At 40.7% G+C, this 21,098-nt stretch overlaps 2 protein-coding genes across 6 annotated transcripts in view; one reads left to right on the top strand and one right to left on the bottom strand.

Moving 5' to 3' along the window:
* Positions 1–20,031, bottom strand: part of SLC25A32 (solute carrier family 25 member 32) — a 50,100-nt gene extending 30,069 nt beyond the window's left edge. For both annotated transcript variants that reach the window (XM_024745019.1, XM_024745020.1), the window contains exon 1: positions 19,558–20,031. In XM_024745019.1, coding sequence (XP_024600787.1) covers positions 19,558–19,711 — 154 coding nt within the window. In that variant the 5' untranslated portion in view covers positions 19,712–20,031. The remainder of the gene's footprint in view (positions 1–19,557) is intronic.
* A 114-nt stretch (positions 20,032–20,145) lies between these two features.
* DCAF13 (DDB1 and CUL4 associated factor 13) overlaps positions 20,146–21,098 on the top strand; it is a 79,300-nt gene continuing 78,347 nt past the window's right edge. For all 4 annotated transcript variants that reach the window (XR_003003298.1, XR_003003300.1, XR_003003299.1 and 1 more), the window contains exon 1: positions 20,146–20,299. Coding sequence is in view for 1 of the 4 variants with exons in the window: in XM_024745018.1 (XP_024600786.1) it covers positions 20,230–20,299 (70 nt within the window). In the remaining 3 variants the exon portion in view is untranslated. The remainder of the gene's footprint in view (positions 20,300–21,098) is intronic.

Genomic DNA, 21,098 nt, shown 5'->3' with positions numbered 1-21,098 from the left:
GGCTCGTGAGCCATGGCTGCTGAGCCTGCGCGTCGGGAGCCCGTGCTCCGCAACGGGAGTGGCCACAACAGTGAGAGGCCCGCGTCTACCGCTAAAAAAAAAAAAAAAAAAAAAAAAAAAAAAAAAAAAAAAAACTGAAAGAATCAATAGCAGAATAAATAAGGCAGAAAAATGAATAAGTGACCTGGAAGACAGAATGGTGGAAATTATCGCCACAGAAGAGAATAAAGAAAAAAGAACAAAAAGGTATGAAGACAGTTTAAAAGACCTCTGGGACAACATTAAACGCACCAATATTCACATGACAGGGGTCCCCAGAAGGCAAAGAGAGAAAGGATCTGAGAAAACATTTGAAGAGATAATAGCTGAAAACTTCCCTAGGGGCTTCCGTGGTGGTGCAGCAGTTGGGAGTCTGCCTGCCGGTGGGGGGGATGCGGCTTTGGGCCCTGGTCTGGGAGGATCCCGTGTGCCGCGGAGCAACTGGGCCCATGCGCCGCTGCTGCTGAGCCTGCACTCTGGGGCCCGAGAGCCACAACTGCTGAAGCCCACATGCCGTGACTACTGAGGCCTGCGTGCCTTAGAGCCCATGCTCCGCGGCAGGAGAGGCCGCCGCAGTGAGAGGCCCACACACCGCGGCGGGGAGTGGCCCCTGCTTGCCGTGGCTGGTGGGGCCAGCGCAGCCAAAAATAAATAAATAAATAAAACAAAAAACAAAAACTTCCCCAATATGGGAAAGGAAACAGTCACCCAATTACAAGAAGCACAGAGAGCATCACAAAGGATAAACCCAAGGAGGAAAACACCAAGACACATTAATCAAATTGACAAAAATTAAAGACAAAGAGGAAATATTAAAAGCAACAAGGGAAAAGCAACAAATAACATACAAGGGAATCCCCATAAGGTTATCGGCGGATTTTTCAGCAAAAACTCTGCAGGCCAGAAGGGAGTGGCACAATATATTTAAAGTGGTGAAAGGGAAAAACCTACAACCAAGAATACTCTGCTCAGCAAGAATCTCGTTCAAATTTGAAGAAGAAATCAAAAGCTTTACAGACAAGCAAAAGCTAAGAGAATTCAGCACCATCAAACCACCTTTGCAACAAATGCTAAAGGACACTGTTGGTGGGAATGTAAATTTATACAGCCACTAATAGAGAACAGTATGGAGGTTCCTTAAAAAACTAAAAATAGAACTACCATACGGCCCAGCAATCCCACTACTGGGCATATACCCCAAGAATACCATAATTCAAAAAGAGACATGTACCACAATGTTCACTGCAGCACTATTTACAAAAGCCAGGACATGGAAACAACCTAAATGTCCATGGACAGATGAATGGATAAAGAAGATGTGGCACCTATATACAATGGAATATTACTCAGCCATAAAAAGAAACGAAATGGAGTTATTTGTACTGAGGTGGATGGACCTAGAGACTGTCATACAGAGTGAAGTCAGTCAGAAAGAGAAAAACAAATACCATATGCTAACACATATATATGGAATCTAAAAAAAAAAAAAGGTTCTAATGAACCTAGGGGCAGGACAGGAATAAAGATGCAGACATAGAGAATGGACTTGAGGACATGGGGAAGGATAAGGGTAAACTGGGATGAAGTGATAGAGTGGCATGGAAATATATACACTACCAAGTGTAAAACAGATAGCTAGTGGGAAGCGGCCGCATAGCACAGGGAGATCAGCTCGGTGCTTTGTGTCCACCTAGAGGGGTGGGATAGGGAGGGTGGGAGGAGATATGGGGATATATGTATATGTATAGTTGATTCACTTTGTTATACAGCAAAAACTAACACAATATTGTAAAGCAACTACACTCCAATAAAGATGTTAAAAAAAATGCTAAAGGAACTTGACTAGGCAGAAGAGAAAAGGCCACAACTAGAAACAAGAAAATTACGAATGGAAAGCTTACTAGTAGAGGAAAACATACAGTAAAGGTAGGAAATCACCCACACACAAATATGATATCAAAACCAGTAACTGCGAGGAGAGAACAAATGAAGGATACTGGAAATCCATTTGAAATTAAGATACCAGCAACTTCAAACAATATTGTATATATAAGGACTGCTATAGCAAAACCTCATGGCAAGCACAAACTAAAAATCTACAACAGATACTCAAAAAAAGAAAAAAGAATCCAAACACAACACTAAAGATAGTCTTCAAATCACACGAGAAGGTAACAAAAAAGGAAAGGAAGAAAAAAATACCTACAAAAATAAATCCAAAACTATTAGCAAAATGGCAATAAGAACATACATATTGGTAACTACCTTAAATGTAAATGGATTAAATGCTCCAACCAAAAGACAAAGACTGGCTGAATGGATATAAAAAGAAGATCCGTATATATGCTGTCTAGAAGAGACCCAATTCAGATCTAGGGACACATACAGAATGAACACAAGAGGATAAAAAAAGGTACTCCATGCAAATGGAAATCAAAAGAAAGCTGGAGTAGCAATACTCACATGAGACAAAATAAACTGTAAAATAAAGACTGTTAGAAAAGACAAAGAAGGACACTACATAACGATCGAAGAATCAATTCAAGAAGATATATATCATATATATATATATATATACACACACACACACACACACATATATATACACACACACACACACACACATATATATACACACACACACACACACACATATATATACACACACACACACACACACATATATATACACACACACACACACATCCAATATAGGAGCACCTCAATATATAACACAAATGTTAACAACCATAAAAAGAGAAATTGACAGTAACACAATAATAGTGGGGGGTTTTAACACCCCACTTACATCAGTGTACACATCATTTAGACAGAAAATCAATATGGAAACAACAGGTTTAAATGACACATTAGGCCAGATGGAGTTACTTGATATTTATAGAGCATTCCATCTGAAAGTAGCAGAATACACATTCTTCTCAAGTGCACATAGAACATTTTCCAGGACTGACCACATGCTGGGCCACAAAGCAAGCCTCAGTAAATTAAAAAAAATTGAAATTTATTGAATTTCACAACATTATGAGATTACAAATCAACTACAAGAAAAAAAACGGTAAAAACCCCACAAACACGTGGAGGCTAAACAATATGCTACTAAACAACCACTGGATCACTGAAGAAATCAAAGACGAAATCAAAAAATACCTAGATACAAGTGAAAACAAAAACACGATGATCTAAAACCTATAGGATGCAGTAAAAGCACTTCTAAGAAGTTTATAGCAATACAATCTTACCTCAGGAAACGAGAAAACTCCCAAATAAACAACCTAACCTTACACCTAAAGCAAATAGAGAAAAGAACAAACAAAACCCAAAGTTAGCAGAAGGAAAGAAATCATAAAGATCAGAGCAGAAATAAATGAAATAGAGACAAAGAATACAAAAGATCAATGAAACTTAAAGCTGGTTCTTTGAAAATATAAACAAAATTGATAAACCTTTAGCCAGAGTTATCAAGAAAAAAGGGGTGAAGGCTCAAATCAAAACTAGAAATGAAAAAGGAGAAGTTACAACAGACTCCACAGGAATACAAAGGATCATAAGAGACTATTACAAGCAACTATATGCCAATAAAATAGATAACCCAGAAGAAATGGACAAATTCATAGAAAGGTACAATCTCCCAAAACCGAACCAGGAAGAAATAGAAAATATGAACAGACCAATCACAAGTGCTGAAATTGAAACTGTGATTTAAAAACTCCCAAAAGGGCTCCCCTGGTGGCGCAGTGGATAAGAATTTGCCTGCCAATGCAGAGGACACAGGTTCGATCCCTGGTCTGGGAATATCCCACATGCCGCGGAGCAACTAAGCCCCTGTGCCACAACTACTGAGCCTGTGCTCTAGAGCCCATGAGCCACAACTACTGAAGCCTGCGTGCCTAGAGCCCATGCTCTGCAACAAGAGAAGCCACCGCAATGAGAATCCCGAGCACCACAATGAAGAGTAGCCCCCGCTCGCCACAACTAGAGAAAGCCTGCATGCAGCAATGAAGACCCAACACAGCCAAAAATAAATATTTGAAATTTAAAAACAAACAAAAACCTCCCAATAAACAAAATCCAAGACCAGATGGCTTCACAGGTGAATTCTATCAAACAGTTAAAGAAGAGTCAACACCTATCCTTCTGAAACTATTTTAAAAAATTGCAGCAGTAGGAACACTCCCAAACTCATTCTATGAGGCCACCATCACCCTGATACCAAAACCAAAGATACCACAAAAAAAGAAAATTACAGGCCAATATCACTGATGAACATAGACGCAAAAATCCTCAACAAAATACTAGCAATCTGAGTCCAACAACACATTAAAAGGATCTACACCATGATCAAGTGGGATTTATCCCAGGGATGCAAGGATTTTTCAATATCTGCAAATTAATCAGTGTGATACTCCACATTAACCAACTGAAAAGTAAAAACCATATGATCATCTCAATAAATGCAGAAAAAGCTTTTGATAAAATTCAACACCCAATTATAAAAACTCTCCAGAAAGTGGGCATAGAGGGAACATATCTCAACATAATAAAGGCCACATATGACAATCCCACAGCTAATGTGTGAAAAGCTAAAAGTATTTCCTCTAAGATCATGCACAAGACAAGAATGTCCACTCTTGCCACTTTTATTCAACATAGTTTTGGAAGTCCTAGCCATGGCAATCAGAGAAGAAAAAGAAATAAAAGGAATCCAAATGGGAAAAGAAGAAAAACTATCACTGTTTGCAGATGCCATTATACTATACATAGAAAATCCTAAAGATGCCACCAGAAAACTACTAGAGCTCATCGATGAATTTGGTAAAGTTGCAGGACACAAAATTAATACACAGAATTCTGTTGCATTTCTTTATGCTAACAATGAAAGATCAGAAATTGAGGAAGCAATCCCATTTACCATCACATCAACAAGAATAAAATGTCTAGGAATAAACCTAAGGAGGCAAAAGACCCGTACCCCAAAAACTATAAGACATTGATGAAACATCAAAGATGACACAAAACAGATGAAAATATATACGATGTTCTTGGATTGGAAGAATTAATATTGTCAAAATAACTATACTACCCATGGCAATCTACAGATTCAATGCAATCCCTCAAATTACCAATGGCATCTTTGCAGATCTGGAACCAAAAAAAAAAAAAAAACACCTAAAATTTGTATGGAAACACAAATTCTTGAGAAAGAAAAACAGAGCTGGAGGCTTCAGGCTCCCTGACTTCAGAGTATACTATAAAGCTACAGTAAACAAAATAGCATGGTATTAGCACAAAGGCAGACTTACAGATCAATGGAACAGGATAGAAAGTCCACAAATAAACCGACACACTTATGGTCAATTATGTACGACAAAGGAGGAAAGAAAATACAATGGAGAAAAGACAGTCTCTTCAAATAAATGGCACTGGGAAAACTGGACAGCCACATGTAAAAGAATGAAATTAGAACACTCTAACACTATACACAAAACTAAACTAAAAATGGATTAAAGACCTAAATGTAAGAACAGATACTATAAAACTCTTAGAGGGAAACATAGGCAGAACGTTCTTTGACATAAATCGCAGCAATATCTTTTTGGATCAACCTCCCAAAGTAATAAAAATAAAAAGAAAATAAAGAGGACCTTATTACACTTAAAAGCTTTTGTATAGAAATGGAAACCATAAATAAAATGAAAAGATAACCCACAGAATGGGAGAAAATATGTGCAAATGATGCAACCGACAAGGGATTAATCTCCAAAATATACAAACAGCTCACGCAACTCAATATTAAAAAACAAACAACCCAATCAAAAAAGGGGCAGAAGATCTAAATAGACATTTCTCCAGAGATGACATCCAGATGGCCGACAGGCACATGAAAAGATGCTCAGCATCACTAATTATCAGAGAAATGCAAATCAAAACTACAATGAGGTATCACTTCAAAGCGGTCAGAAAGGCCATCATCAAAAAGTCTACAAACAATAAATGATGGAAAGGGTATAGAGAACAGGGAAAACTCCTACACTGTTGGTGGGAATGTAAATTGGTACAGCCACTATGGAGAACATTATCAAGGGTCTGTAAAAAAATAAAAATAGAGCTACCGTATGATCCGGCAATCCCATTCCTGGGCATATATCCGGAGAAAACTCTCATTTGAAAAGATACATGAACCCCAATGTTCACTGCAGCACTATTTACAACAGCCAAGACATGGAAGCAACCTAAATGTCCACTGACAGATGAATGGATAAAGAAGATGTGGTATACACACACACACACACACATACACACACACACACAAGGAATACTACTCAGCCATAAAAAGAATGAAATAATACCATTTGCAGCAATGTGGATGGATCTATCATACTAAGTGAAGTCAGACAGACAAATATCATATGATATCGCTTATATGTGGAATCTAAAAAAATGATACCAATGAACTTATTTACAAAACAGAAATAGACTCAGAGATTTAGAAAACAAACTTATGGTTACCACAGAGGAAAGGTGGGGGGCAAGGGATAAATTAGGAGGTTGGGATTAACATATACACACTATTATATATAAAATAATCAACAAAGACCTACTGTATAGCACAGGAAACTCAATACTCTGTAATAACGTATATGGAAAAAGAATAGATATATGTATATGTATAATGAATCGCTTTGCTGTGCACCTGAAACTAACACAACGTTGTAAATCAACTATACTCTAATATAAAATTAAAAAATTTGTAAAAGAAATAGTAATATTAAAAAAATATATTGTACAACATGGGGAATAAAACAAATATTTTATAAGTATAAATGGAGTATAACCTCTAAACATTGTGAATCCCTATACTGTACACTGTAACATGTAATATTGTACATCAACTACTCAATAAAAAAAAGAAGCACTGAAAAAGTTTTCAACCTCACCAATAAAATACGAATTAGACAAGGTAGCTTTTTTTATTTTTTCCCCTCCAGACGGAAAACAATTTTAAGGTTTGTTAATTCCCAGTGTTGGTGTGGGTATTTGGAAATAGACACTTTCATGGCCTTTCTGAGAGCAGTTTAACACTAATAAAAATTCAAATGCAAATTATTCTTTGACTTAGCAGTTCCATTTCTAAAAATATATCCTATAGAAATATAGCCCCAAATCTACAAAGATACACACAGAACGATGTTCACTGAAGCGTCTTCTGCAACAGCAAAAGTGAGAGTAATTTCAACATCCACCAATAGGGAAATGTTTAAATAAATTATGATACATGTATACTGTGGACTACTCTGAATATTTAGAAAAATTGAGAGCTATGAAACTAATAGATTGAAACACTGCATATGGTTAATAGTAGCTATCTGCAGGGAACGAGACTGGCTGTGAGTGGTTGTAGTGGGAGAATGATAAAGAGAATTCAACAATACAAATTTCATAATGTAAAAAGTAAACAAAGATGACATATACCTTTTGTAATAAAATAAAACAGCAGCCCTAGGGAAATTTTAAAAATTTTTATTTCTGTTATCCTTCACTCAAGAACATTTTCAGATGCTTTATATCTGCAACTGAAATAGAGTAATTTTAAAACCTTTTCCATGTAATAAATATTAAACCAGCATACAATCATTAAAAATGGCTTTTTGAAAAGCAAAACGTGTATGCTGCAGAACATTTACAAAATATAGATGGAATAAAGAAAATAAAATCACCCACAATGCCACCACTCCAAGATGACTACCCTTATGGTGGTATATTTCCTCCCTTTCTTTTTTTTGTCTGTGGATATAAATGCCAGTTCTCTATCCCTAGACCAGACCTTTTGCTTATCTTCAGATCTACATAGATAAATGCAACTAACAAAAGTTGCAGTTTGAACATATCCAAAATTGAACTAGTATTCCCTATCCCTATTGCAGCTGCTCTTATTCTGCTGATCCATATTGGTCAATAAACAGAACTACCATCTACACAGATGCTCCAGACAGAAACCTGGGGACTCCTGGTTTCTCCTCCAGGAGAAACACTCCTCCTTTTACACTCCTCCTTTTACAACCTCTTACCAATTAAGATGTCCTGTTGATTCTGTATCACAAGTCTCTCCTGGACCCATTCACATCTCTCAGTTCACACTGCCATCACCCTACTTCAGGACACCATTTCTCAACTAGAAACAGAATTTAAATTAGCCTTCTTATATCCAGTTTTGCTGCCCCACCCCCATTAATTGCACTGTAGGTTAGGTAATCTTTCTAGAAACATGCATTTCAATAAGTCATTTATCCACTTAAAACTATTCTATACCCCAAACAATAAAGAACATATTCCTTAACATAGTACATAAGGCCCTCCATCACTCTCCTGCAACAAGCCCCAGTCTCCTCTTTATTCTCTCCCTGCATTCAGTGATGCTGCCTTACGGAACTTACTGCATAGTGCCTGGCTCATTGAAGTTTACGCTTCAAAATATGTGATGAAAATTGCTAGAATGTTCAACAACTTTCAGCTCTTATACAGTCTCTGACCTTAACACTTTGGCACAGGCTACTCTGTCTGCCATGAACATTCTCTTCTTACCTATTCCTTCACACAGTTAACTTTGATTCCTCTTTCAGGTCTCAGTTTAACAATCATTTCCTTTGGGGATCCTTTCCTACCCTCTAGATGGGGTCAAGTTTCTCTGTTCCCATGGCACACCATACTTTCCCTACCACAATAAAACACTCTTCATTGCAATTATTAGTTTTTTTGTTCAATTATCACAGCTTCTCAGTAGCAAGATGCTCTGTGAGGGCAGAGACTACTACTTCCTCATTGCAATATGCCTACTCCTATCATAGTGCTTGGTACATTGCAGGCTCTCAATATATATGTGTTCAATTAATATAGCCTGAATATCTTCTGTTTCCTTTCCAGATCCAGGGTCCACCTCTCTCAACCACGTTCTGCTCCAGAAGCCTGATCTTGCCTTCTAGCTTCTAGCTGAGTTGGGTTAGTGGGGAGCCGGGGCAGATCAAAGGGATGGAAGAAAGCAGATGCAGATATTTATTCTTGCAGGGGTTGCCTTGGGCACGCTGCATTCCTCTACTGAAGGTCACAGCTCCTCTCAAGGTGGCCCTCTCTCAACGACTCTTTCTCCCTGTCCTTTGGCCCTTCAGGTGACAGCAGCCCAAACTGTTTCTAGCCCCAAATACTACATTATTCCTTACGGTTTTCCTATGATCTGCTTACATCTTTGTAAACAATCCTTTTAGGCCCCCCCACGGCCCAGAGCTATACTATTTTGAATGTGTCTTCTGTTTCCTACAGGAAAATGGCATGGAAGAGAATGCCAAATTTATAATCTTAATTATGTTTTTTATAAAATTGGTATATCGTAAAATAAGGTTTCCAGAAGACTCAAAAGAAAGAAAAAAACGATTTCAACAATGACATGATGGTTTTGCCTCTCACAGGTATCCCATCATTTGTACAAACAGCCCTCTAGTTGACATGTGAATTGTTTTTTTCTCTTTGCTATTATTTAAAGGTCTCTAAAGAAAATTCTGTTCAACAATTTTTTTTCTTATATCCTTAGAATGGGAATTAGAAGGGGTCAAAGAGTATAAATTTGTTCAAATACACATAGAAACTGCCCCCCAGAAAGTTTATACAAATTACAGTCCACTAGTCATACTCAGGCAAGCCCAGTTCACTGTCCCCTTGCCACTACTTTACTGTGCATACTGCAGCCTGGCAAAGAACCATTGACTGTTTACCAATGCCAGGCAAAGGAGGAAAAGTCAATCTCTTTCATCATTAATCTGACAATGTTACACCATGAAATGAGATTAAAGTACACTAGGCTTTGTTAGAAGAACTGGGTTTGATATCTAACTTCCCTAATTAGCTACTTAGTCTTTTCTTCCTGAGCTTTAGTGTCCTCTTTAAGTGGGGATAAATATTACCTACCTTGCAGGTTGTCGTGAGGTTTGTAAAAGATAAGTTTAAAAGCAAGTAGCAGAGTTACTGGTTCTCAAGAAATGTTTTGCTGTGTTCTTTATAATCTTTCTGATGCTTCCCTTGGATTTTATGGCTCTCATTCTCCTGTATAAATGTCTTCTGAGTAAATTTTCCTTTCAATAATAAGCTCACAACACAAGTTCTCTCTTGAGGTTAAAAAAAAGCAAACAAAAAAAATACAAATCACAAAACACCATCTTTCCTTTTCACAGATATGAACCAATGATTTCTTTGTTTTAAGAAGTCAACCCTAGAAGTGTAGAGTATGAACTATCTCAGTAATAGGCAACAACACTCTGTACCCTATACTTCCTTAATACTATAATCTTATCTACTTTATCATATAGTTAGGATCAAATCTTTAATTTTGAAAGATGTCTGCTTGTTCACAGATAATTATTTATTTTAAAAAATTAAGAAAATGATTTATTGACTATCACTGCCAGGCAAAGAAGGAATATAAACCTAAGTAGGACACAAACCCTGACCCTGAGGAAGATATAATCTGCAAGGCAAAATGGACAAGCAATCTCATTACAAAGTTATGAGCACCATGGTAAACCTATGAAGTGCTATAGGAATATAGAGGAAACACGATCAACACTTGTGTATGGAGGAACTGGGGGGATGTAGGAGGGTGACAGGGAAAGTGGGAGAGCAGATACTGGGTAGAGCCCTGAAGATTGATTAGAAACTTGTCTTTGGGAAAAGGAGAGAAAGTTTATCTCTAGACAAGTGGAACAGCTGGTACAGATACATGAAGTATCACAGCACCTGGCACTGCTGGGGAGAATACTGGGGGCATGGTTCAACTGAAGTAAACAGCTGTTAGAGGGAAAGGTTGGTAGGAAATCAGCCACTAAAGAAGGGTAAGGGCCTGTTTAAGGACTGCATTGTGTCCTTCCTCCAGTTTATATATTGAAGCCCAAACCCCCAATGTAACTGTATTTGGAGATAGGGCCTTTAAGGAGATAATTAAGATTAAATGGGGTCATAAGGGTGGGGCCTAATTCAATAGGACTGGTGGGTCCTTATAAAGAGGAAGACACACTAGGAGTGCATATGCACAGAGAAAAGGTCACGTGAGGACACAGCCAGAAGGAAGTCATTTGTAAGCCAAGGAGAAAGGTCTCACCCAGAAAGAAATCAACCCTGCTGGTCCCTTGATCTTGAACTTCCAGCCCCCAGAACTATGAGAAAATCATTTACTGTTGTTTAAGCCACTCTGTGGTATTTTGTTATGGTAGCCCTAGCAGACTAAGATAGACTTAATTGCAAAGGTTCTTGAAAATCACAAAAGAGAGTCTGCCTATGATCTCAAAGTCCCATATTTCTCAAATTTGGGTTCAAGTGTGCCTAAGATAACCAAATATGTGTTTAGAAAGGAGACCCAGGCACCCTGGGGGGAATGAATTTGAAGGTGGAAAACCTGGAAGCAAGAAAACAAGAGGCCGCTGCAAAGTTACTGAGATGAAGAGGATCTGAATTAGGGCCTCTCTAATGTAGAATTAAAATTGCTATGTAAATAAAATACAGTAAATCCCCTACATATGAACAAGGTCCATTCTGAGAGTGCATTTGTAAGTCCAATTTGTTCATAAGTCCAACACAGTTAGCCTAGGTACCCAACTAACACAATCGGCTATACAGTACTGTACTGTAATAGGTTTATAATACTTTTCACACAAATGATACATAAAAAACAAACACAAAAAATAAAGAAAACATTTTTAATCTTACAGTACCTTGAAAAGTACAGTAGTACAGTACAATAGCTGGCCTACAGGGGCTGGCATCGAGTGAAAAGGCAAGAAGACCTACTGACTGAAGGAGGGAGAGGAGGTGGGAAATGGTAGAGCTGAAGGATCCTCAGCAATAGGAGATGGAGGGCAAGCTGCAATTTCATTCACACCTGACGTTGATGGCACAGGTTCTGGTTCCTTGCTGGATTCAATTCTATCTACCCTCTTGAAAAAATGATCCAGTGATGTCTGGGTAGTAGCTTTTTTTCCCTTGTCATAGATGACACGGTAGCACTGCATTGCATTCTGAATGCCTGCTGCAACCTTCGTGTACTGTTCTACATTCAGGTCCTGTGCCTCAAAAACGAACAGTGCCTCCTCAAATAAAGAAAATCCCCTTGTCATTTCCTGCATCATGAATCTCTTTGGTTCTTCAGTTACTCTTTCTTCCTCTTGTCTCTTCATCCTTTCTCTGGGCCTCCAATTCCATCAGGTCTTTATTAGTAAGCTCCTTGTTTTACACAGCAAGGAGTTCAGTGAAGTCGTCCTCTTGCAGACCTAGCTCCAGCTTTTCGCTGAGAGTCCCTACGTTGCTCTTTGGACTCCATCCACCTTCTCAAACCCATGAAAATCATCAACAAACCCCATTCATGGTGACAGCCATAACCTCATGCCAAGAAAAGTCAATGTTTTTTATGGCCTTGTAGATGTTATAGTCCTTCCAAAATTGTTGCAAGGCTGTTCCCGATTCATCACTCGCCTTTACTGCCTAACGAAAAGTGTGATGTAAAAAATATTTTTTGAAAGTCACTATAACTCCCTGGTCCACAGGTTGGATAAGCGATGTACTATTCAGTGGCAGATGGCAGATACTTTGACTTTGGGATGAAAGTTGTCCATGAATGGAGGGTGGCCCGGAGCACTGTCAAGCAGCAAAAGAATGTTGAATGGGAGATCCTTCTCCAAGCAGTATTTCTCTACCTCTGGGATAAAGTGGTGGAAAAACCAGTCCTGGAAAATGGCCTGTGTACCCAGGCTCTGGGGTTATTCTTCCATACAAGAGAAGCCCTTGGCTATGTTTTTAAGGGTCTTGGGTTCTCTGAATGATAAACTAAGAGAGGCTTCAGCTTCACATCACCGGAAGCATTGCCACCAGAGTCATCCTATCCTTTGGTGCCTTATAGCCTGGCATCAACTTTTCCTCCTTACTGATGTAATGTCTGGCATCCTCTTCCAGTACAGTCCTGTCTCATCCACATTAAAAACCTGCTCAGTTAAACACATGCCTTCAATAATTTCTCAAAGTGTTTCAAGAAATTCCCAGGGAGCTACCGTATCTGCACTCGCTGCCTCAACACTTACTTTTACGTTGTGAAGGTTAGCTCTAGCCTTGAACCGATGAAACCAGCCATGGATGGCATTAAAAGATGCGCCCTCTGATTCTCTGCTGTTTCTTCTTCAAGTCTTCATAAAGGCTTTTAATTTTCTCTTGAATCAGCATTAAGCTGAGCGGGACTCGACGCTGATGCTGATCCTGCATCTACACACTGAGAAGTTTCTCCATCTCCTCCTTCACTTTTCCACGCTTCTTTGATATTATTGTCAACATCATCGGCACAGCAGACTTCACAAGTTCTGTGATCTTGCCCTTGTTCTTTAGAATCATGCCAATGGTTGAACAATTCATGTTATAAGAACGAGCGACATCTACCATCTTTTTGCCTCGCTCCACTCTCTCAATTATTCACTTCTGTTTCCATCGTTATTACTTGGCGCTTCTTAGCAGTACCAGCTACATCACCACTGCTTTTACACCTGCTTCTGGACATCATGGGCTTGAAATAAAGATACTATACTACTGTACTCTACACAGCACTGTAAAGTACACAAAAGCACAACCACTTGTAGAGGATGCACGCACGTGACGATGTATGCCAGACACGTGAACTTACATGATTGGACATCGAACACACATTCGCATCTTTGAAAGTTCACGACTTGAAGGTCTGTATGTAGGGGACTTACTGGACAGTGAATACTTTTGGCCTAAATGGCCTCATAATTGTCTTAAAAACACTTGCCACCGAAGATTTAGTAGGTGCATCTAAATACCTCCTGCATAACTGTTACAATGGCCTACAATAGTACTAAAAGATGTCAACAGACACAATTGGAAGATAGAAAAGTTTGCTGTGCAGGAGGGAGCCAAGACAGGGGACACTAATTTTTACTACCCTATTACAACCTGTTTCATTTGTTGGGTATTAGTTTTACCCCTCCTTTCCTCTGTTACGCTGAAGAGTTGGTAAAACCAATCCCCTCTACCTGTACTCTATGTCGGCATTTTGAAACCTGCAGATGGGTCAAGAAATTGATTGAGGAGATCATTAAAACAAAACAAAAAAACCCAAACCAAAACAACAAAAAACCCGCACCAACAACAGACTGGAATAGAAGACAATATAAATGACATCACAAGTAGTAAGGATAACTATTACCGTAAGAAACTTGTTTCAGTAATATGTGTACATGTGTGCTCGCACCAGATAGCAAAGATAAAATTTATTTCCTACTGAGCGTTGTGGCCAAAAAAGTTTGAAAGAGACTGCTCTAGATTCTGCTTAGAACCCCCTAGAATTCTCACTCATTATCTTCCTGTCTCCATCTCCAATCTCTTTCTCACTTTTAGTTTTTTCCCATCAAAATGTAAACACTAAAGTATCTCCTGAGTGTCTCCTCTCAGATCCCAGTGCCTCCATGTCAGTTAAGCTTCTGGAAGAGATAACTACAATCTCAGCATGGACTTTCTCACCTCCATTGCTTCTCAATCCACTGCAAGCTGGTTTGGGCCTCCACCTGCTACTGCAGGTTAAAGACCTCCAAGTGCACTTTGGGATTCCTATTTAACCCTTGAGCAGCACCTGACATCGATTACCTCCTAAAACACAGTTCTTTGGGCTAGTTTCACTCTCTCCTGATTTTCCTCTTACTTCTTTGGCCACTAAATTTCCTTTGCAGCCTCCTTCTCTTCTGCCCATCCTTTAAATGCTGATTTTTTAGGCAGTCTTTCCACTCAACAGGGGTAGTCTCTCAATCTTTAATTAGCTTCAATTTCTATCCCTGCGCTATGGTTTCTACATCTCTAGTCCTGATCTCATTCCTAACATCCAGACCTGGCTTCCATTTTTACATGGCATAAAAGATGTGTCAATCCAGAAGCTTAACTTTCTGGAATAATTTTCATTTCAACCTTTAGCATTTTACCCTTTAGTTATACCAAACTACCCACTTATGGTTTCAGTCTAACAGCATATGCTATGAAATCAGACTTCCTGGGTTTGAACCCCAATTCCAACGCTTACTGTGTGATCCTGAGTAAGTTACTAGATTACTCTGTGCCTGAGTTTTTTCATCCACAAAATGGGAAAAATAACAGAACCTAACTTTAAAAGTTACAGAGAATTAAGTGAGTTAATACATATAAAGCTCCTAAAAGCATGCCTAGCACATAGCAAACATTCGGTAAGTATTACTTTATTTATGCTACTGGGTCTTGCAATACCACATACATACAAAACTTGACTGTATGCTATTCTTGTTACGAGCTCTACATTTTGGTTCCTTGATTAACCTACAGATTAGGATTTCAGGTTATTTTAGAAAATTACTATTTTTATACCTCACTCACATTCTTTGTTGGGGCTCCCTCTCATCAATCTTGATGACTTAAAGTGTCATCTTGAATACTTTAAGTCTTGAAGTTATAAGGGGCCTCAATAATCACCTCAAGTGACCTTTCCACCCAACACAAGAATATTTTCTAACCTGTGTCATCCAACTGCTGAACCACTGCCCGTCATTGCCAGTTTCACTTCTGAGCACCAGCACTTTGCCAGGCCAAAATCTGCTTCCCTGTAATTTCCACCCAACCTCTGACCTTCCGATCACCTTCAATAAGGCAGCTCCCTTTCCCACATGGCAGTTCTCTAAATACCTTAAGTCCCTCCCACCCCCTAAGTTAAACTAGTTCCTCCAGTCATTTCTCGTATGAAATGATTTCTAATCCTTTGACTACTCTGGACACCTCTGAGTTCCAATCTGTACCTGAACTCATTGAAATATTGCAGGTTTGGTTTAATGGTCAAGACTAACACCCCCATCACTAGGTATTATAATTTTATTATAAGGGCTTAATTTTATGAAAGCATAAAAACTCTAGTACTAATGCTGGTGGCCAAGCAACTATTTTGATTTCAGTTATTCATCTTCCTAAGTTTTCTTCTTTCTTATCACCATTTCACAGCCACTCTATGGGCTTGTTATTACAAAGTTCTGCTTCAACTCCTAGATCTTTAATTTTGTCCCCCAATCCTATCTCAATCACGTCAGCCCTACTGGTCTCCTAATACTCTCACCATTTCACCAAGACTACCAATATTCTCAGGTACCAAGAATTCCCTTTTCTCAGGCACAGTTTGCTTCACAGCACTGTCTTAAGCTCATCAGGCCAACCACACTATTCCTCAATGATCACCTCAACCATCACCTCTTCTACTCTTACATAAAATGCTGCAGAAGAGAAATACCAAGTCATATAGGTCTGCACCTGCAGCCAAGTCCAGAATTCCTGCCTTCATGTTCAAGCCACAGTATACCAGGAATTCCTAGAGGTACTGGGGTAAGTCGTTAAGTGCCAGAGGGTACTTGAGTTAGCCTGCCTGGATTCAAATTCAGATCTATCTTTACAAACTTGTGACTTGGGCAAGTTAGTCAGCTTCGATTATTCTCACCTGTATAACGGGGATAATAAATTCACAGGGTTGTTCAGAGTAGTAAATGATATAATGCAAGTAAGGTTCTTAGTTCATTGCTCTTTCTGCAAGTAAATGCTCAATGAATGTTCCCTGTTGTCATAATTATTATTTGTGTGTGCATGGTAAACTATGGAAATTATAGGCCTCTGTGGGTTTTCTTCTAGGGAGAACACTCCATAATTTCCACTGATTTTCAATGGCTTCTTACCTCCTCTCCAGCTGTCAAAAATTTTAGTCCTTCTCTGGGGAGCCTCAAGATCTAACGGAGGGCTTCCCTGGTGGCACAGTGGTTGAGAATCTGCCTGCCAATGCAGGGGACACAGATTCGAGCCCTGGTCTGGGAAGATCCCACATGCCGCGGAGCAACTAGGCCCGTGAGCCACAACTACTGAGCCTGTGCTCCACAACAAGAGAGGCCGCGACAGTGAGAGGCCCGCACACCGCGATGAAGAGTGGTCCCCGCTCGCCGCAAGTAGAGAAAGCCCTCGCACAGAAACGAAGACCCAACACACACAAAAATAAATAAATAAATAAATAAATTTATAATTTAAAAAAAGGATCTAATGGTACATTTACAGATACACATATACATCTGTGGTCATCACCAATCTACACTTTTCTTTTTTTTTGCGGTACGCGGGCCTCTTACTGTTGTGGCCTCTCCCGTTGCGGAGCACAGGCTCCGGACGCACAGACTCAACGGCCATGGCTCACGGGCCCAGCCGCTCCGCGGCATGTGGGATCTTCCCAGACCTGGCACGAACCCGCATCCCCTGCATCGGCAAGCAGACTCTCAACCACTGCGCCACCAGGGAAGCCCTACACTTTTCTTAACCGTCTATCTCTACTCATGTTTTCGTATTTGGATTTATTCCATTTTGTCCTTAATTTTATGTTGTCTACAATTACTTTTTATTTGACTAAGTCTCAAACCTACTATTAGAATTTAAGTTTCCTGAGGGCAAGAACTTTAGGTGCTTCTGTATCCCATACAGCAGTCTACAAATGTTAAAAGACCAATATACACCAGGTGAACAGAATACAATTACCTAACTCTTTAAGATAATCGACTTCTGATCTAATTCTCATGGTAGAAATTAACTTGTAGTAATGAAATAGAGCAGGACCCTATGGTCCTTTCCCCCCACATCCTCCGCCTGCCTTTTGCCTGTAGAAAAACTTTGGTCAGAGAATAAGTTTAGGGCTTCCCTGGTGGTGCAGTGGTTGAGAGTCCGCCTGCCGATGCAGGGGACACGGGTTCGTGCCCCGGTCCGGGAAGATCCCACATGCCGCGGAACAGCTGGGCCCGTGAGCCATGGCCGCTGAGCCTGTGCGTCTGGAGCCTGTGCTCCGCAACGGGAGAGGCCACGACAGTGAGAGGCCCGCGTACCGGAAAACAAACAAACAAACAAACAAAAAAAGAGTAAGTTTAATTAGAGAACTGAGAAAATACGGAAGCAAAGGAAAACGGTCAAACAGGACCAAATAATAATAATTTACTCATTCAGCAAAGTCAAGGACCTTTAGTTCCTCTTCAAGGGCTGTAGATAATATTCTGAGCCATATCCTTTGAGCTGTTTTGTAGATACTGAAATGCTTGCCAGGTGGAAGAAGTTAACTACATGATGACTAGATTAGCCATGACATAAGCTGCCACAATTCCAGGAACTGGCCTCAAAGAAATGGGAACAAACCGACCCTGGAACTGAAGACTAACTGTACTTAAAACAATCAAGATTATGCTGCATGACCAATTTCAAGATGACTGTCAGAGCTGCCTGTGCTGTTTCTACATGTAACTCCCTCCCTCCGCCTATAAAAGGTCTTACCCACTGACTGTCCGGGAAGGGGGGGTGGGAATCAGCCTTTGGACACGAGCGGCCCTCCCGCCCCCAGATGCCTGCCTCTGAAATAAAGCAAACTTTCCCTTCCACCAACTTTGCCTCTTTATTGGCTTTTGAATGGCGAGCAGCCGGACCCCACTTTTAGTAGTAGTAATAAGAGAACAGAAATGACAGAAAATACTTTCCAAATAAAGTTATCAAAGACCTTCTTTGAAGCTATCTTTTCCAGAATTTAACGTTGAGTTTATCTGTTAAAGTACTTTGTTAATTGCAATATACTTAATTCACTTAACTCAATGAAATTAATTCAGTAAAGCTAAATAAAGAACAATACTATTTGAATTCTAGCTACTTATTCCTTCACAGGACATTGTAAACACCAAAACCAAACTTTCAAGAGAATTCTATCCCAACCTCATTCCTAACCCTCTGCTAAGGATTACTCCCTACTCCAAGCACTTGCATTTTCCCTCTCAGCCCTGAGGCCAAACACGTGACTATCCTTAGCTTTCAAAGTACAGGTTTCCCTTGCTATGCGAAAGTAAAGCATGAAAGCTTTAATAAGCCAAAACTGCATAAAGCGAAGAAGCAATTACCGTAACACACACCTTGCTAATGGATGCACAACATAAATCCAGATAAAGCACAGATGCTCACAGACACAGTTCAAAGTTATGGCGGCTTGATGCTGTAAAGCGAACTTTCGAAAGCGGGAGAAACCTGTACCTCCAAGGGTGAATGATTTACACCTGTGAGGGTTAAGCCCTAAAATGTGATAAACTCTTTCTTATTTTATAAATCAGGCTTTGAGTCCCATGTTCTATACCAATGAGAACTTTTCTCAGACTTTTATATCCATGTTCCTCATCTCTCAGTATTAGGGAAAGGGGACGACGTTTGCCAGACCACTTTACCAAACTCCCCTCCCTCAAATCTGGCCCCAGGCGAGCCCGGACAAACAGCATCTTCTTCAACGCTCGCCTCACCTGCCGTATGGAAGCGGCAGGAGAGGCCAATGCCTCCGACTGTGTCTTTTATCACTCAGTTCGGGGTGACAGCAAGGAGAAGCCCAGGATCTGAGCGGTTTCTTACCGGCGAAGCGGATCTTCACGAGATCCAGCGGGTGCAGCGCGAGGTTGGAAAGGACCCCGCCGCTCACGCCCGCCACCAGATTCTCGTAACGGACGTGGCGGAATACTGTGCTCCATGCCGACGACCCGGACGCCGACTGGCCCTGGCCCGTCATGGGCTCAGGGCCCGGTGATGCCGTGGAAGTGGGACGAGATGCAGTGGCCGCCACCGTGGCGACGGTCGCCACGCTGGAGCAGAAACCGCAGGGCACGAGCCCACTTCCGGGACCCGCGCGTGGAGTCACACGCCTGGGCGCGGGATGAAGCCTAGAGACCCAGGAGCCAGGGGTACTGGAGAAGTGCGCTGCCGCACGCCACGCCTACCCGGAGGGGCGTGAAAAGGGCGGGGCGCCTCCGCCAAGTCCCCGCTCCGCCTCGCCCACCTCGGCGGCTGGCTTAGGCCGAAGGGCGTGGATGGGAGAACACCACTGAAACACCGCCCCCAGCCAACCTTTGTCCGCAAAACTACGGAGCACCGCAGGGCCCAGCGAAACCCGGTTTCCGCTCCATGGAAGTCACGTGACAGGAAGTAGTCTAGAAGAAGCGGAAGTGGTGTGTGTTCGTGGAGGAGGAGGCGGCGGTAACAGCAACCTGAAGGGGAAGGGTCGTGGAGTCGGGAAGAACTAGGAGCAAGATGAAGGTGAAGATGTTGAGCCGGAACCCGGACAGCTATGTCCGCGAAACCAAACTGGACTTACAGAGAGGTGAGACAAGTTAGTCGGGAGTCCACCAGGCTTGGATCTGGCCTCGGCTTCCACCGAATAGAGCTGGAGGGGAGCCTTGTGTTCCACTCTCGTTCTTTTCCTGTTCCTTTTCGCCAGGGCATAAAGCCGTTCTGGTACTGGGTAGCAGAACCCTTGTTTTCAAGTACTTTTTCTAATAACTTTCTCTAGTGGTAAGAGGGAAAGTTAGTTATACGGGGAAATGATTCCACCTCCCCCTTTCCAGCTGCTGCTCCCTGATTGTTCTCAGGTTCCTGTTGAAGAAAAGTGGAACTTGAGTGAGCCAAACTCGTGGATTGAAGGATTTAACAATTGAGCAGACCTTTAAACCTTTCCCGTTGCTCTAACATTTGGCTAATTTACTCCTTAAAATTACGTCCTTCTGGATGTGGGAAGAGATAAAGGTGAAACGTAAAGCCATCAGTTCTCTCTTAAAAACTTGTGGAGAAGTTTGATGTGGGAATGGCTAAAATGAAATTAATGAGCTTTATTTTTCTGTTACTGGGTGTCTTGTTCCCCCATTAACATGCTGACTGCTTATGAATTATAACTCGTGATACCTAAATGACAAGGGACCATCCATGTATGAACAGACTATTCTAAGCGAAGAGAATAACAGGTGCAATGCCTTAAGGCAGGAATAAACTTAAGGCATAAAAAAAGGCCATGTCTTCGGAGTTTGAGAAAGGGGTTAAGCCGTAGAAGGTGAGGCTGGAACAATATTTCACTATCACTGAGTCGTGGAGATTTTATATATATATATATATATATAATGAGCAAT

The sequence above is a fragment of the Neophocaena asiaeorientalis genome, unplaced genomic scaffold (genome assembly GCF_003031525.2).
Source record: "Neophocaena asiaeorientalis asiaeorientalis breed wild unplaced genomic scaffold, Neophocaena_asiaeorientalis_V1.1 scaffold933, whole genome shotgun sequence".
Classification (NCBI taxonomy): domain Eukaryota; kingdom Metazoa; phylum Chordata; class Mammalia; order Artiodactyla; family Phocoenidae; genus Neophocaena; species Neophocaena asiaeorientalis.
Note: the sequence above shows the minus strand (reverse complement) of the source record. Positions and strands in the feature narration are given on the sequence as shown.